Here is an 18,228-nt window from a genome sequence, read left to right as displayed (position 1 = left end):
TAAGGTGTTGTATTCAAGTCCTCTGTTTCCTTCTTAATCTTCTGTGTGGATGGTCATCTAATATTAAAAGTGGGGTGGTGAAATTTCCTACTTCATTTTATTGCTATTTCTCCCTTCAGTTCTGTCTATGTTTGCTTCATATATTTAAGTGCTCTGATGTTGGTGTCTAGAAATATTTATAACTGTTGTATCTTCTTGGTGAACTGACCCTTTAATCATTATATAGTGTCCTTTTTTCTCTTGTGACACTTTTTGACATAAAGCTTACTTTGTTTGATATAGGTATGGCCACCCATGCTCTTTACTATTTATTTTTTGCTTTAAATAAGCTTTCTGTCCTTTCTCTCTTCTCCTTCTGGGACTCCCATAATGTGTATATTGGTCCACTGTTCGATATCCCATAACTCCCTTAGGCTTTCTTCACTTTTTTTTTACTATTTTTTTCTTTTTTGCTCCTCTGACTAGATAATTTCAAATAACCTGTCTTCAAGTTCACTGATTTTTTTCCCCCTGCTTGGCCAAGTCTACAGTTGAACCCCTCTAATAATGTTCTCAGTATAGTTATTGCATTCTTCAGCTCGCAAATTTCTGTTTGATTATTTTTCAAACTTCCTATTTCTTTATTGAAATTCTTGTTTTGTTCATGCATCATTTTCATGAGCAAATTGAGCATCGTTATGCCAGTTATTTGGAATTCTTTGTCAGGTAATACACATACCTGTGTTTGTTTAGGATTGGCTTAAGGAGATTTAATTTCTTCCTTTGATTGGGCCATTTTGCCCTGTTTCTTTGTGTTTCCTGTATCTTTGTGTTGGTATCCATGCAGTTTTAAAATTGGCTTACCTCTACCAGTCATTCCAGCCTGGCTTGAAACATGGAAGGTTCTTTACCATTCAGTGCAGCTGGAGATCCTCTGGGCTCTCAGACCTTTGCTGTGGACTTGTCTTCTCAACTTGTGTGTGTAGATTCCTGGTTAGAGGGATTTGCTGGTTCATTTTCTTAGGAGCCCGTATCTCTAGCTCCCCCTGGTGTCTGTCTGTTGTACTGTGGTTTCTCTGAAGTAGCAGGACAGTGAGCAGCTCTTTTGATTCTCAGCAGCCCCTAGGTATCTAGCGTTTGCTGATTCCCACCAGCACCGCGAGTACAACTGGACAGAACTGGTCCTTGGGCAGTTCCCTGAAAAGCCAGAGTGTTGGATGTATACTCTACTGTTCTCTTTACCCATCTGTTGAATTTTTAATTATATTAATTCTGTTCTTTATTTTTAAAAGTTCTAAAATCAGTCTGGACTTTTTAATGATCTCTGCTCTTCACTCATTTTTGCAATTTCAACTTTATTTTCTTAAACACTTAATGTATAGTTACTTACAGTCTGTGTCTGGAAATTTTTTTATCTGAAATCCCTGGGAATTTAGCTTTATGGTTGGTGTCTACTGGTTCTCATTCACTGTGGCTTGTTTCTTTTTGTATTTGCTGGTCTTTGCTGATGAACTCCTGTTTGCCTGATTTCTACCTGTGTGAAACTTGGGAGTTTGAATAGAGGATGACTTCTTCTAGAGAGTCTTTTTTTTCTGAGGAAGCATTATTTAATATTGTTTGACCACTGTATCCATTTTGTTCAGGCTGTAAACAAATCAGAGCTGAGAAACAGTCCAAAGTTCTAATGGAACTCCGTGTACAGGGTATAGTAACAGGCTTACTTTAAGCCTTTAAAGCATGAGCACCTTTCTTTTGGGGAGCGACAGTGCCGCTTTCACAGTCTCAAAAGAGGGTTTGCTTTCTGTTTCATCTCAGTTGGAGACGCTAGAGATACAAAGGCAAATGAAACCTGTCCCTGCCCTGGAGGGACGTGAGCCTGAGGAGGGAGGCGGACATTGAGACAAACGGGTGCAGTAGAAAGTTACAGCTCCTTGTCATCCGAGTGCTCAGGACCCAGAATACGGAAGGAGGGGGCGGTGGGAGGGAGCCCTCAAGAAAGGTCCACAGCCTATGAACTGGGCCTCAGACATCGGCCCCCCTTTGCCAGGTGGCTCTGCAGAGAACTGAGTTGGTGGGAAGAAGAGAATATTGGGCTGAAGGAGTGAGACAGACAAAGGCCCGAGCGTGAAGTTGAGAGGTGGAACAGGAGCCTGCCTGGGCGGGCAGTGATTAGCTAGAGGACCGGCGGGAGAACAGGCAGAGCCCCGCCTGCATAGCCCGAACCGGCCCTGGAGACGGTGGACATTGGACGATTTAAGCAGAGGGCCAGTGTGATTCGATCTGTACTCTGTGTGTGCTTTAGAAACACTCCAGCTTCTTAATTTAGTGAACTGCCTTCTCGTGGTCCATGAAAGAGCCTCTAATATAATATTTATATAATATTTATATAAAAGTTATGTGGCGTATTGGGAGAAGGGCTAGAAATCAGAGCTAGTGATGAAAACTCTCTCCTTGACCAAACTTCAGGGTGACTCCTCGCAGTTTTCCTAACTGGGCTCTGACCTTGGCCTTGGTGTCTGTCCTGTCCCTGCAGGACAGGGAATTCTGGGAAGTCAGTTTAGTGAGGGTCATTCACCCTTGATATCTGACCACCCTGGATGTCTAACCAGTTTCCTCATCCCTTACCTTTGATGTCCACGTTCTTGACCTGCCTTCAGCAAGAATCCTGTTGGGCTGGTTTAGCAAGAATCCCCCTACCCTTGATGACTCCTCTTAGTAATTTTCCGTCCCCTGACCCCCTTACTCTGCACCTTGGTCATAAATCCCCAGCTGTCATTGCTGTACTCAGAACTGATCTCTCTCTCCTATCCTAATTCCCCTGTTGCAGTAATCTTGAGTAAAGTCTTCCTTACCATTTATCAAGTGTCAGAGAATAATTATTTCTTTAACACCACTTAAGATTCACATTTCATAATGAAATTCCATACACATTTCACCGAGGCTGTATGTATTGGCAGTGAATTTAGAGAAGCCCATAGTAACCATAAAAACATTAGTAGGCCAGAAATTAGAGCCTCTCCCGACTGAGGGCAGAAGAATGGGGTGACTTAAAGGGGTTACGACAAGGATTTAGCAAATGCTAGACTGGTAATTAATTTTTTTATGGCATCCTGTTTTTGTGATTTTAGTTCATTTTTAAATTTTTTATATTTGTGTGTGTGTCTTTGTGATTTTAATCAGTGGTGAATACAGTTGACCTAAGAGGGGGAAAGTATTTAGCTGCTGAGTCACTAGCTAGTTTATCTTGGGTAGGTCATTTAGCCTTTCTTCCTTTCGTCACTTACTGGTGCATCTCATTTTGGTACTTACCTATAAACTGTGTGGCATATTTTCTCTGTAGAAATTATTAATCAACTGAATAGCATTGCTAAATCGTGCCATTGATCTCTCTGGCCACGCCAAATTCTTTCTGTTTACTGTTGAACTACCAAAAACTAGAGAGGAATAAACCATGTACCAGTGGCCACTTGTTTAAACCTGGGGAATTGACTTTCTAGTAAATTCTTTTTTAAAAAAAATGTTTTTATTGCTTTTAGGACGAGAAGAAGGGAGAGGGGGAGAGATAGAAACATCGATGTGAGAGAGATACAACAGTTGGCTGCCTCCTGGGCGCCCCCTACTGGGGAATCGAGCCCGCAACTCTGGCATGTCCCTGACCGGGAATTGAATCGGCGGCCTTTTGGTGCGTGGGCTGAAGCCCAACCAACTGTGCCACACCGGCCAGGGCTCTAGTAAATTCTTAACTACTAGTGCCCAAAGGACATGCTAAGGAGGAAAGCTTTGACTAGAAAAGCTTGGTGGGAGCTCGGTTGATTAGCTCCGCTTTTCTCTTCTACCTTCCTCTCTAGGAGGGGAAAACCAAGGGGCGTCTTCTTTGATCTCTGTTCTGCTGGAATTGAATATTTATCCCGCTGCTGATTCTACGGCGTGTGCACTTGGAGACAGTACTTTCAAACGGGACTGTACTTTCCTTCAACTGCCCCCACATATAATCCTGCAACTCCTTGAGACAAGAACCCTATTGCTGACCTGCCTGCCAGTCAGGCGATGGTGCCCGCCATGCCTGGCTTTCAGAAGTTTCCCAAATTGCCTGCTGTGTTGTATAAAAACAGCAAGAACATGTCAGTAAAATACATCCCCTCCTAACTTGAGCACAGTGTTGTGCACGTAGTAGGTGCTTGGTGGATGTTTAGTAAATACACACAATTTCTGTTCACTCATTCTGTGGGAAATGTTGACGTACTTTAAGACTCTGAGGTGGTGCTATGTAGATACAATATTTGCTTTTTAAATTCTGTTGTTGTTTTTTATGAACTTCTCAGGTATTTTGGAGAGATCACCCCCTAAGCCTCTGTATTCATGTTCATAAATTAAAGTCATTGAAAATGTTACTGTACTTCAAACAATGTACTTAGAAAGTGTATTGATAGATCTAAGTTGATATGATTATTAGCTTATATTGGGGAATAATGAGTGGATTTTGTTAGATCTGCTCGACATATCTGAACTGAAGGTCTTAGAATAGAGCTTTACCTATGAGAGTGTTAAATTTAATCAAGTCTAATGATTTAAAGAACAAACACACATTGTAATTTTTGGCATGAGTTTGCTGTAAGGGCTTTGTGCTTGTGGGAGTGAAGGAGCTAGGAAGCTTCTAAAAGAATTTAATACCATATTTTTAGATATAATTTAAGCAAATGTTTTCTTTTATCCCCTGGGGACTCGGTTGATATCTTCTGGCAAGCAGTAGTGAATGACCTCCCAGAGGATTTGGGGGGTGGTGGTGTAGAGGAGAGTATTTTAGGGAGGAATGCCTCTAAAAATAAAACACAGGCTCACCACTCTCTTTCCTTGAAGAGAATTGTTGCTCTTTGTACATCCAGTTCAGATACAGAGTCTGCAGAGCTCCTTGGTTAAGGCCCGTGCCCTGGAGGGAGACTGTGGGTCCCAGCTCTGCTATCTGTTAGCTCTGCGACCTTGGGAAGTCACATCATTTCTTTATGCCTCAGGTTCTTTATCTGTTAAAAGGGAATAACAGTCGTGTTCACCTTGCAAGGTTGTTGTGAGGGTTAAATGTTTGAACACGTGATGCCCTTAGAACAGTGCCTCGCACCTGGTAGACACTCTATAAGTATTAACTGCTATTATTATTATTATTATTATAATTATTATTATTATTACATTGAGATAAAGGAAATAATTATTCCAAAGTTTTGAGTCACTGGATTATACCCAATTTTAATTTTTAAAAATTTCTGTATTTTAAGTCATAGGTTTACATTCCATTTTATACCAACACTAATCGTAAAAACTGTATTAAATTTTAATACAAAAATTGTACACGTAAAGTGTACTTTCTGCTTTGCTGCACCAAGTGTAAGCAAGCCAAGGGGGAGGCTGAGTCATCTGCAGGTGACTTGGTGAGCAAGGATAATTGCAGCCTGCCGAGGACCATAGTTGGTTGGTGACATCCGTGTTCCCAATGCAAATGGACATACCTGTCTGTGGTGCTGTATAGTGCCTAAGAGCACACACTTGGTGGATAGGACAGCCCTGGGGTTTACTCCCAGCTTCAGTCCTTTATAAGGTGTAGAGCTTTGGCATGTCTCCTTACCAGTAAACGAGTATAATACATACCTGGTTGGAGGGGTTGTCGATCTGAAGTTACTAGGTGTGTGTATGTTGCGTAGCTGCAATAGTAGGTGTTCAGTAAGGCACCAAAGAAGCCAGGAATCCAAGGGAAGGTGATGAGGAAATTCACAGTTGCCCTCGGGATGTATTCTTCCTCTGCAGCTGGTTATGATCCCTAAGCCTTCATCCCTGAAGAGTCTGGGCCGTCAGAGCTCTTGCCTGTATTGGGTGATTGTAATTTTCCATTGACTAACCTCAGGACACAGGAGTCGTTAGAGGTGCCCCGGCGGATCCCCTGCATTTAGACACACTCCTCCTTAAGCTGTTATGTAATAGCAGCCCAGTTTCCCCTTGATGGTCAGGATCAGCCCCGTAGCCCCGTATAATGACCCTCTTCTTTGCCCAGTGACTCACTGCCCTGCCATGGCCCAGTCTTGGTTTGCAATTCAGTGGCACGTTGCTGTGACACCTGGTGGAAGCATTCCTCCCATTCCTCCCTTGGGTGCTGAGACTTCTGTGCTAGCAGAACCCAAAGTTGCAGAGACTAGAGAGAAATACATCCCTGCCGGATCACTAAGGGTAACAGAGAGGGATCACTCCTGTTTCTATCTTGATTCCTGGACCTGTGTATCCCAGCTATGGGAGAAGCAGCACCATATATTTATTATTCACTGATTCACAGTGCACATTGCATCCTGGAAGATGTTACCGCAGCTCTGCAAGGTGCTGTCACCCAGCTGCTGTTGTAACAGAGTCTTTAAAAAGCCATTCCACTGGTTTATCAAGCCAGCTGCTTCGGGGCATTGGGGAATTTAAGAAGACCGGTGAATTCTTCAGGCACAAGCCATTACCAGGCTTCATTTGCTTTAAGATCACTTCCTTTCTTGGAAGCAGTGCTGTGTGGAACACCACGATGGTGAAAAGTGTATTCTGGAAGTCTCCCTGTGAGGTTTTGGCTTGAGCATCACGGAGAGGGAAGGCAGATTCCTATGAACAGCAAGTTTTTCTTCCAGTGAGACCAGAAGCCTGCCCCTCCTAGGATGCAAGCAGTCCAATATGATCAACCTGCCCCCAGGTAGCTGACAAACCTCACCCCCTCCTCCCGGGAATCGAGGTGTCACTTGGGAGCTGAGTATTATTCGGTGCATTTGGCAGCCCAGCCTTGGTCCACGACGGGCCCACAGCGTGAGTCCTCGGTGGCGAACACTCACGCGGAACACAACTGTGTCCGCGGACTGTGCTCACTCAGAGATCTGCTCACACATTTCTCCCTTGGCCTTCATTTTCAGGTCATGTTCCTTCTAGGTCCTCGATCCTTCAGCCAAGCCACGAGCTCCAGTCTGCGAATCTCTGCAGCTCCGTACTTCACGCCCTTTCTCTGTCTAGCAAAATAAACAACTTCCAGGTGCCCTGCCGCAGGTCGCACCCACTGGAGGGTTTCCTCTGTCCCTCTTTCTTCTGTGCCAAACGTGGTTTCCAAGGAACAGTGGTTAGGTGAGCAGTGGAGCTCTCATCAGCAGGAATGAATACACTGAGCAATGAGATGACATCTTTACGTAACGTGAGAAAACATAACTGTCCACCTCCAGTTCTCTTCTAATTAACCTTTTAAGAGTAAAGAACAAAATAAAAGTACTTGCAGGTCAGTCGAGACTGAGCTCTCTTCTGCCTCCATTTCTTTACTCCCTGAACTACCCAGGAACGTGGTTAGCGAGGGACTTGGGATCCAGAAGAAAGCAGTTGGTGCAGGAACGTCAGGTTCATAAGGTAAACACGGGCTGTAAAAGTGACCAAAAAAAGAGCAGTTGCTTATTTTTAGGATGTCGGGGGCAAAGTAAATACAAACGCTGGTTAAGAATAACATGGAAAGTGGCAGAAGAAACGTTGGAGCCCAAACTTCCGAGGTCTTGGGTTATGGGGAGGAGAATGGAAACGGATTATTTTTAAATTTAAATTTGACCAAAAGCAACACTGCACATCAGCTTGGAGTGGGGCGGAAAAGTGCAGTAAACCGAATCCAGTGGGATGGGAGTGCCAACTTTTTGCCAAGTAAGCGGGGGAAACTCGCCACGAGCTGGCAACGTAATTACTTGAAAGAAAGGTCAGCTCAACCCCAAGCAAGTAGGCGCGGCCCCCAAATAAAGAGAGGGCCTTTGAAGAGAGAACCTTTGCCAGTCTTATCCTGACACGTGTCTGTACATTCACACACATGCCCAAAAACGTTTTCCTTAGTTTCCTGAGGACCTGTATGAATGTCCACTTATTTGGTAATATTCCAGAAACACCTGACTTGCTGTTTTGAGAACCTGGGTAGTAACAAGGCTTACCCTTTGGTGATACAATTATCAACAAAAACAGCCCCCGGGGTAGACTGTTAGCCATAATGAGTTAAGGAATTTGAAGGTCCACGTAGAACCGTGGGAGGATTTCCGATAGATGGTCGGGGCCCTTTCCAAACTCCCAGCTCCCCCAGCCCAGTTATATTTTGTGTATGTTCGTATCCCTCCTCACACCGCATTTAAATTAAGCAGGTGAGGTGTCCAGAGGCAGACTCTTGGCTAACTGGGACTGGCTTTCATCGCCGAGCTACAGAACGTGGTTCAGAGTATGTGCTCAATAAATGTCTGAGATGAACTTAAATATAACCTATGCCAATGGCAACGCCTAACAGTGGAAGAAAAATCCTCTCAAGCAGTAAATTAATGTAATTCTTGATTTTGGTGAACAGTAAACAAAACCTGCGAAGACAATGGGGAAATTATTTGAAGAGATAACACAAAAGCCTGAATTATCTACCTGAACTGGTTACCTGAATAATAATAATAGCACTCAATGAATATTTACAAAGTACCTCTCACTCTACTGTGTATTATTTATCATCCACTCAGCAGATACTTGCTGCCTCCATACACGTGTGCACTGGGCACTGCTCCCAAGCACCAAGGATATAGAGGTAAATAAACAGACAAGAATTTTACTCTTACAGGGGAAATCAGAGGAAAACAGGTAATTTTTTAAAGATCACATAATATTAAGTAGCAGTGAGTGATATGAAGAAAATAAAGGAGAGCTAAAGGACGGAATTGGCAGGAGGGCCTTTTACGAGAGGTGGCCAGGGAAGGCCCCCCTGTGCAGTCCGGGGGGCGGGGACAGTGAGCGTGAAACAAGCAAATCAAGATTTTTTTCTGCCCCCTGGAGACGGACTATTAATTATTTAATTATCGCAGTCATCGCCAGAAAGGTGAGAGACCAGATGTACATGCAAATTGTTTCCTCTGTATATCATCCCGAGCGGTCCCCTGGGGTGCAGGGTGGGCAGCGGGTCCACAGAATTGCCACTCTGGGGCTGAGAAAAAGGGGTTCACGTCGGCAAACAGCTCCAGCTGCCAGAAAACAGCACCTGTGTAACCTCATCAATTACTCTTCACGTCGGAACCGTTTGTATTTGCTTTTCTCGCTCACCTTTGATATTTGGGGCCATTTCCAACCATCATGCTTATTCCCCAGCAGTGGTCGGTCCTCGGTGCATTTTTGTCCAATTGAACTGAACGATGTCACGTTGAAGGGTGGTGGCTTCATCTTCTTCCTGAAACAATACTTTTTTCTTTTTCTTTCACCTAAGAGAGTTTATTCAAATACCAAAAAGGAAATTCTCCAAAATAATTTTCTCTTTGTTTTCACTCCCTTCCTTCGCAGAGGTCAGTTTCTCCTTTTTCTCTCATTTTTTATTTTATTTTATTTTTTGAGGGGGAGGCGAATTCTGTTTCTAATTTAGAACAGGACAGAGCTGCCTATTTTAACACAAAGGGATGTAACAGCCCAAGCGAACCTTTCTGCTTTCCTGCCTCAGCCAGGCGTTGTTTGCACCAGCTCTTGCGTTCAGAACGGGCAGAGAGGTATGAAAAATGAGTATAATTTAAGGGGAAATTCAGTACATTTAAATCGCATCCATCAGAAATTTTTCCTTTCCGTTCTCCCTGTAGCACGGACGACCAGTTTTCTCAGCAGTGACCGTCACTTAGAGCCTGTGAGTGTTTTTAATCAGCTGACACCTGCTTTCAGATGATGCCACAATAGCTAGGTCCCTGTGGGAGCCACCAGTAGCCTCATAGGAACAGCCACAGAATTTTATTTTGGCACTTGCTTGGGTAAACTGGTCTGTATTCTTGACTTGCTAAAGTTGTCAGCATTTCCCGTGCTGAGGCTATAAAAGCAGTTACTAGCCTGTCACTTATTTTTTTGTAGCGCTTACTTTTATGGCTTCTTTGTTTTGGGGGTTTTTTTACATTAATATTCTTAACTCACCGGGAATTAATTTTGGTGTAAGGAGTAATACATCCTTCTAGGGGCCAACTTAACTTTTTTCTGGTTGTTACAAAACCATTTGAGGAATAATTTACTGTTTCTCCATTGATATGAGATACTGACCACATTGACATCGACCTATCACGAGTTCTCCTTTGCAGTTGGGCCTGTTCCTTAGGTGAACTTCTATAAGAATTTTGTTACCTGGAAATGCTACAAAACTTTCTCTCTTTTTTTTATTGTTTTGTCATAGTGAGTCATAACTTAATTGTAATGATTTTCTGGTTTTCACTACGTCATGATTCTAAAAAAATTCAACCTTCTGGAACAAAACCAGAAATAAGTGGGAAAATGCTCCTTTGTGCCTGTTCTCTATCCATCTGAATTATTGTTTATATGTGAAGTTAAAATAAAGAAGAATTGGCTGCAATGATTTAGAAAGTATATCACGTACACCCCACACCTATCTGAAAAACTTTCACAAACCAGGAAAAGTGAATCTGAAAGAGGGACATGCAGGGATGTAGGGAACTATCATGAGTAACATAACCAGCGAAAATTACAGATAATTAAAATAATTTCTAATCACGTGGCTGTGAGGTTTGATGCTATTCTTTAAAACATTTTAAAAAATAGAATAGGCACATATTTTTAAAAATCTGAAAAAAATGCAGAACAATTTTTGGTGGCTTTAACAAAACATTGTGTGCCGATAGCATCTGGTATCGCTAGTCCAGGCACCCATGTCTCCGACTGCCAGTACCTGGCCCTGGGGAGCTGTCTCAGCTCGTCTTGCCCCGGTTAGCCTCTGATCTCATGGCTGTGATTATCCTGTGACCGTGAACCCTGACAGCTATGGGCCCTCCAGAATCCTGGCCTCCACTGCTCTCTGTCCCTCCACTGTTTTTTGTCTTCGTCCAGTTTAGATTTTATAATCCATCATTTCAATAACCTAACTCATCTGGCCACCTCCTCTTGGTTGGTGCCTGTTGGGCCAACTCCAGACCAGGATGAACTCGTATATCTGCTTCCCCGGCCTTTGCCGTGGGCAGTCGAGTATTGCTGACGAAAATGACACAACTAGACGGGTTAGTTAGCACCACAGCCAACCTGGGGTCACCCGTGCCAACTAGACCCTCAGGACTGCCCAGCAGAGCGCTGCTAGGCTGCTTTGGTTCGTGCGTTTTTCCTCTGCAGAAATTACTTCCAGTCTCTTCTGCTCTCTGCAAACCTGTGACCTCTCTCCGCTCTTAACAGGTGACCTTCCCTCCAGTGACAGAGAGAGCAAGGGCCCTCAGGTTGGAGCCACCTCACCTCCCTCCTCGCAAGCTGGGGACTTTCCTACAGCGACACCTGCTTTCCCTTCCCTCTGCCCGGCACAGGAGACAGACCCCTTTCTCCCTGCAGCAGGGCCGAGTCTCCACCCGGGCTCTGCCCCGTGTCGCTTGCCCCCGACCCGGGGACGTCGCTTGTCTTTCCCTCTTGTCCCGGCAGCTCCTCTCTCTCCACTGGATCCTTCCCTTGGGGTTTCCACGTGCTCAGGTCTCTCCTTGAAACAAGCAATGGGACATCGCCACCTCCGTTTCGCAGGCTTCCCCAGCCCACCTCGCCTTGGCTTTTCCCCTTAACGTTTTTAAACAACCACCAAGAGAACAGACACTGGAGGTGGGGCTCCCAACACACTAGAGGGGAAAAAGGAACAGAGAAGTTCATGAATATGGGGAATATAAAGAAAAGAGAAAACGCAAAACAAAATGCAGAAGGAAGCCCAAGGATGGCACAAGTTACTGTGGACGTAGCAGGTTCAGTTCTCTACCGTGGGAGCTATTTATCTAACGTTCTAGAAGAGCAGAAGCACACCAGGGAGGGGCATTAACAGCAGTGGGGTGCAGGGAACACTTTGGCATGAAATGTTTTATGCATTTACATCGTGATCGTGTTTTATGACTTTGTACGTTTGTCACAAGTCATATTGTGCACTGAAAGTTGGTGAATTTCATTGTTATTTATACCACAGTGAAGCTGACAGAAAGTTCACTACAGGCATCATACATACTACTTGGCTTCCAGTGAGTTAGTATTTACAAGTCACAATTATGTAAACACAGTACTTTTTAACTGAAAATTTGATTATATTACATTAGGTGGATGAGAAGAGAAGGGTGCACAGGGTAAAAGATCTTAATCTTAATTGGCCACAGTAGGAAATGGAGAGAATGTCTGAGACTGAAGAACCAAGAATGAGCAACCACCAGAGGAAAAATCTCAAGAAAAAGACTCTGGGGAGCAGGCTTGAAGTCCGGAAGGGGGGTACAGCGGACTGATAGCCTATTAAAGTGACTGGACCTTTTTGACCATGTGCATATATCATTTTAATAAAATTTCATTTAAAAATTGGGGGCAGTGAATTGCTAGAAATAACTATAGAAAGACCAAAAATCAGCCTTGAACCCAGCCTAGTTGAGAGGGGAATAGAAGCTCTGACACGATGTCTGGCTCTTCCTGGGCGGGAACGTCTAAGCTGAATTTGAAAGGATTTCAGAGTTCACCAAATGATTCTTTCTGAATATAATTGATTATTAAGGATGTTTCCTCTTTCTTGTAACTCTATTGAACTCAAGTAGTGCCTCTAAGAGATCGTACTGATTTACTTGCATTTTCTAGGCTTATATTTGTGCCAGCGGTGGAGAGATGATCTATATAAATCTTAAAAAGCATGGCTGGTCTACCTAGCACTATCCTAATGTTGAGTGAGAGTGCTGATAGAATATTGATCAGAAGGATACCAGAAGTACGGGCTGATTGGTCAGTTGGCTGGGTTATATGCTCAGCAAGTGCAAGTGTGAACATGGCAGGTTTCGAGATACAGGACTATGCTCATGAGGTGGTTTGTCTTGGCATTAAAGACATTTTAATGAAGCAGTTCTGGACTGTGATGTCGTCTCAACTAAACAAATAACACCCTTAGAGGAGTAATGGCCTGTGGGGCTCCTATCTACCTAACCATTTATATCTTTAAATCATAAGCATATGCCTGAAGCTATGCAGAACATTTCGTCTTACATAGTTATATTCCCCCTGGCAAAAGGAGCCATAGTCCAATAGAAATCAGAAACAGAATGCCCAAACTTTAAAATTGTGTAGTGCGATGTATGTTCATTGAAGGTGAATCACTGATGAAAATTACTTGTAGTCTTTTAAACTGTCCTTTTCGAATGGAATTAACATTGACGTCTTGTAACCTTTGTCTTAGCATACATCTGTGGATGGATACGCCGAACCACACATCCAGCCCACCAAGTCGAGTAGCAGACAGAACATTCCTCGGTGCAGAAACTCCATCACGTCAGCCACCGACGAACAGCCTCACATTGGAAATTATCGTTTACAAAAAACAATAGGGAAGGGGAATTTCGCCAAAGTGAAGTTGGCGAGACATGTTCTAACTGGGAGAGAGGTAAGTTTTCCACGATGCCTTTTAATATTTACTGGGATATTGAATATTTGCCTCCCCAGAGCCTTGTTAAATAGCTTTCCCAGAGCAGGTGGTGGGAATCAGTGAGTGTTACAGCATCAGAATGGCAAATACTGGGATCCGTGTGAATGCAACGTGCCGGATAGAGCTGTATCGCAGCATGGAGTTGGCCTTGAATGCTGAGAAAGAACCACCTCTTCATAGTAGCATCTCAGAGATGGAGCCTGACGCAAATGAGCTTTTCTCAGACTTGTCTTTCATTATGTGGTTTCTGTAAATATTTCGGCTTAACCTTTGCTACCCAACTTTAGGAACAGGGCTAGGATAAGTTTTTATTAATAATCAGTTTTGTATAACAAGTGTTGTTATACAGATGTTTTAAAATTGGGTTTCTAAAATCCCGTGGGTTTTAAATTATATGTATTTATATAGCAAAAATGTATATAATAAATAATTATTATAAACACTGATATATTTAGTAATTTCTATGTTAAAGATTAAAAGTAGTTAAACATCTAACATTCTCTATTACATTATGTTTACTGGATCTAATTACGACATTATGAAAAATTTCAGTCATCAAATGTTTTTGGTGAGATTTGATTTTGCTCTATACCGAACATTATTGTCACTTCCGGTTGAATTTAGTCTTCTCTGTCCATGCTGACCCAAGGAGCTGTTCAAACACAGGCCACACTAGGCAGAGGCTTAGAGGACATTCAGACCCCCTTGGTTTGTCTGCTGTAACTAAGCTTGGGTGGCTAGTTTCTCTACCCACCTAATCACTTCAGTCACAGAATACTCAAGTCACTGAAAGTTTATAAGCCTCTCCCTTCTGCTAATTGTAACTTACCAAGATCAGGAGTGAAAGTTTAAGATGCAAATGATTTTTATTTTAAAAGAGGAAACTTGGAAGAAATAACAAAGTGATTTCATTGACTCAGGGTCAAGCACGTTAAAGACGTGAGTCGCTGGCATGTGTCCTAAGGCTGCCAGACTATCAAAACCTGGCCATCCAGTTGTATGCACACTGAATTTATCTAGTTAGAAATGAAATGAAAGATGCTTTATTTCTAAAATGTATTCACTAAAATATACTCAAATACAGTTTAATGATTCTCTTTTTTAGGTTGCTGTGAAAATAATAGATAAAACTCAGCTAAATCCTACCAGTCTACAAAAGGTATTTAATTATTTTAATAGGAAGTAATTAGAATGTGAGTTTATTAATTAATGTATGAGTTCTGTAAAGCCAGTTATCCTAAATTTTCAACTAGGTGCAATGCTGCATTTCATCAATATATTCAGAAGAGACATGCTATACAACATATTTATATTTAATATTTAAATAATATTTTTAAAGTGGTTGTGTAAAAAATATCTCCTACTCAAATGCATGTGCCATGTGAAAGGAATTTATGTATTTAATTCAGTAGAATTAAACTTGGTATGAAATGTTTTGAAGTGCTCGGGACCCTGCTTTGTTAAGCATCTGTTCATGAGTTGATGTTGTCCATAGGTGGGTTTCTTCCTTCTTCCGTAGGAACTAGCGTTCCAGCTAACTTATTTCTTCAGAGGGTGAAAGTGTAAGAAAACGGGGAAAGAATGAAAAGCAGTCAGGATGCGGATTGCCCTGTAAACCTGGAGAAGCTGTTTCATTTGCTTTATTACTTGCTTATGTGGGGAAACCTTCTCCGCTACGCATTTTAGCACTTTCAAGATGAAACAGATATTTTAACATTTCTGCCATACATGTTAATTTTGTTTAGAACAAGAGAAGCAATATTAAGAATTAATAATTTAGCCCTGGCCTGTGTAGCTCCGTTGGTTGGGTGTCATCCTGTGCACCGAAAGGTTGCCCATTCGATTCATGGTCAGGGAACATTTCATTAAAAAAACAAAAAAACAATTACTAATTTAGCAAATTATCAAGAAACCAAACTTGTAAACCAATCAAAAGTATTGAAAGTAATTAAGATTTACTGGAATAGATACAGAAGAATTTTTTTCTTGGAAATAGAGGAAACTGGGACTATTTAAATCTCCTATGGGTTTTAGACTCACCATCTGGCTCTTCTAAAAAGTCATCTTCTCATTGAGTTATCTGAAGAGTCACACTTCTGTTCTTTCTCTGAGCCGGGCAGTTTGTTGATGTAGTAAACTAGCCTATTTTTAATTTCTGGATGGACTTACGTACAGTTTCGCAGGCAGAGCAGGCGAGGATGAACCCCTCGAATCCGCCTGGTTGAAACTGCCCTGGAAGCCAGGGTCGCCGTCAGCCGGGGGGAGCAGAGCTTTTCTCAGCTCCTTCCCCGGATCCGCTGTGTTTAAGGAGATGAATTTCTCCAAATGCACGTGTTGATGGTCCTCTGCCCGCGTGTCCTTTTTAACAGGAGCATCTCCCTGTTTTCTTTCCCAGTTGTTTCGAGAGGTACGAATCATGAAGATACTGAACCACCCTAACATAGGTATGAAGCGTACACGTGAATTAATAACGAAGCGTTCCCCGCATCCGAGTGCATATGAAAAGCTGCAGTTTTAAGGATGTTTTATATAAATAGAAGAAAGGTGATAACCAGAAACCTGAGTGATGAGCTGAGAAAGTGATTCTTTGGGTAAAGATAGATTATAAAGCAGTTAACTGAAGGCCCTGCAGCCTTCCGCCTGCCACTAGTGAGGGTGTGACTTGGAGCTAATCCACATGCAGCGCATGTTTCTTCTATCTTCCTACTCAGTCTCTCTAAGGAGAGATGGCATGCCATTTAGATACTTATAAAAAGTGAATTCCAGATAACTTGACAATATGCATTATGGTTTTATTGTAGTTTTTAGGCAAAATAACTAATTTGAATTAAAAACTAGAGCTGATTTCAGTTGTAGTGAATTTATTTCCATAAATTCTGGGTTTCTCCTATATTTACAAATAAATGTGTTGGTTACATGTATTATATGATGTCACTGCATTTTAACAAGTAGAAAGCATTTCTGTTTTGAATCTGTTTTTAAACACTTGTTTCTTGCACATTTAAAAGTCTTACATTTATTAGAAATATTAATATAATTATTTGTGGTGTATAATTTCAACTACATAAATCTGATAATTTAGTATTTTTTTAACCACAAACTTTTATAATATCACACACTTACAGAATTTTTTTGTTTCTGTACTAAAGTATATATACGGCTTTAGGATAGGCCCATTATAATACAGTATCTTTTAAAGCTTTAGTTAAAATTTTATTATTGTGAAAAAAAATTTTATTCTCATTTTAAGATTTCCCTTTTATTACCTTATTATAATTAGAAATAGTAATGGGTTTTTACTGCCATAAACTTAACTCTCTTTTGACCCAGCCGTTGGTCCCCAGTCACTGTATGGTAAATAGCGTTCTTCCACATAGTAATCACTCGTGAGACAATATTTAAATTTAAAATTGTAATTAATAATCTTTAACAAGCACTTGGAATTTCTGCTGGTTTAGTGTTACCTTAAGTTTTACTAAAACACATCCAATATGTGCTAACAATTACAGTTTTATTTCTGATTTCTTTTTCAGTAAAATTGTTTGAAGTGATTGAAACAGAGAAGACCCTCTACTTGGTCATGGAATACGCAAGCGGGGGTAAGGTCAGGGGGCTTGACAAGTTCTCGTTGGTGAGACATAGACCCATCAACACCTAGCGATTAAGTGTAGCATTTATGTCTTTATTGTTGTTAGTGAATTTATAGTTTTATTAAAATGCCGTTACCTGATGCCTTAGGGAAAATTCAGTGTTTGTTTTCAAGACCTATTGATCCTACATTTAAGAGCTGGATTTGGAGCTTATTTAAAAATTATGTAGGGACATTTTTAAGACTCTAAATTTGCATTTTATCTATGAATGGTTTGATTCTCCTACCTAAATAGTATTATAATATGTCAAGTTATTATGATGATTAGAAGTTTGTGGCTATAAGCAGGAAATCTCAAATTCAGAATGTATTTAATAAATTCTAGGTCAGATGTTTATTTCACTGATTGTTCATCTATGACAGATTATCAATATACGTACATTTTCAAGATAATCCATAAAATGTTTTCATTTAAACAAGTATTGACCTCTATATAGGGTGTCCCCAATATACACACCCTTTGAATAATTATAAAGGCAATGTTTGTTAAAATATATTTCAGTTTCAAAATTGAGCTTTCAGCTGTTACAGCGTGTATATATTTTTTGGGGACACTATATTTTTGAAGTTAAAAGACTGAGTTGACAGGAAACTAGCAAGATACATTTGTAGTAGAATGTAATGTATATTTTGACTACATAGTGTCAAAAATAGAAATGATTTTTAAACACTGATATATATATAGAAAGCCACTTTCATCTGCTTTCCCCTCAAGTGAGAGCTACACTGGCTGAAAATCACAGTTCCGTTAGGCATAGGACTCAGCATTCTCAGAAATAGGTTTAAAATGTATGGAGCTAAGTCATTCAATAAGTAAAAAAGGAATACTTGATGGTTTTAAAAGCTTGGAAAATTTAAGCACTTGAAGAAGAGGGAGGGCAGCTCTAAGTATTTAAACCACTCTGGCTAATTAATTCTTCTGCTAATCAATAGAAAAACAGTGTTGAGTCCTTTTAGCTGATAAAGTACATAGATTCTCCTGGTGATTCAGATTTTATGTAATTAGAACATCCAAATTATGTATTTTTATACTGTCTTAGATTTCAAAAAACTTTTACTACAAATAATAAATATATTTTAATTGCATTTTCAGTTTTTCGTAGAGATTGAAAGTTTTAATAGATTTGGTTTTTTCCAAAGCTTTTTTTTTTTCCACTCTAAAGAT

General features: G+C 41.1%; 1 protein-coding gene across 1 annotated transcript in view; it reads left to right on the top strand.

Annotated features, from left to right (window-relative positions):
• The window catches only part of MARK1 (microtubule affinity regulating kinase 1), a 47,858-nt gene that overhangs the window by 5,230 nt on the left and 24,400 nt on the right, over window positions 1-18,228 (top strand). The window contains exons 2-5 of the mRNA XM_087828933.1: window positions 13,169-13,372; window positions 14,520-14,573; window positions 15,810-15,858; window positions 16,948-17,013. Coding sequence (XP_087685059.1) covers window positions 13,169-13,372; window positions 14,520-14,573; window positions 15,810-15,858; window positions 16,948-17,013 — 373 coding nt within the window. The remainder of the gene's footprint in view (window positions 1-13,168; window positions 13,373-14,519; window positions 14,574-15,809; window positions 15,859-16,947; window positions 17,014-18,228) is intronic.

Source organism: Miniopterus natalensis, chromosome 21 (assembly GCF_054644295.1).
Source record: "Miniopterus natalensis isolate mMinNat1 chromosome 21, mMinNat1.hap1, whole genome shotgun sequence".
Taxonomy (NCBI): Eukaryota; Metazoa; Chordata; class Mammalia; order Chiroptera; family Miniopteridae; genus Miniopterus; species Miniopterus natalensis.
Note: the sequence above shows the minus strand (reverse complement) of the source record. Positions and strands in the feature narration are given on the sequence as shown.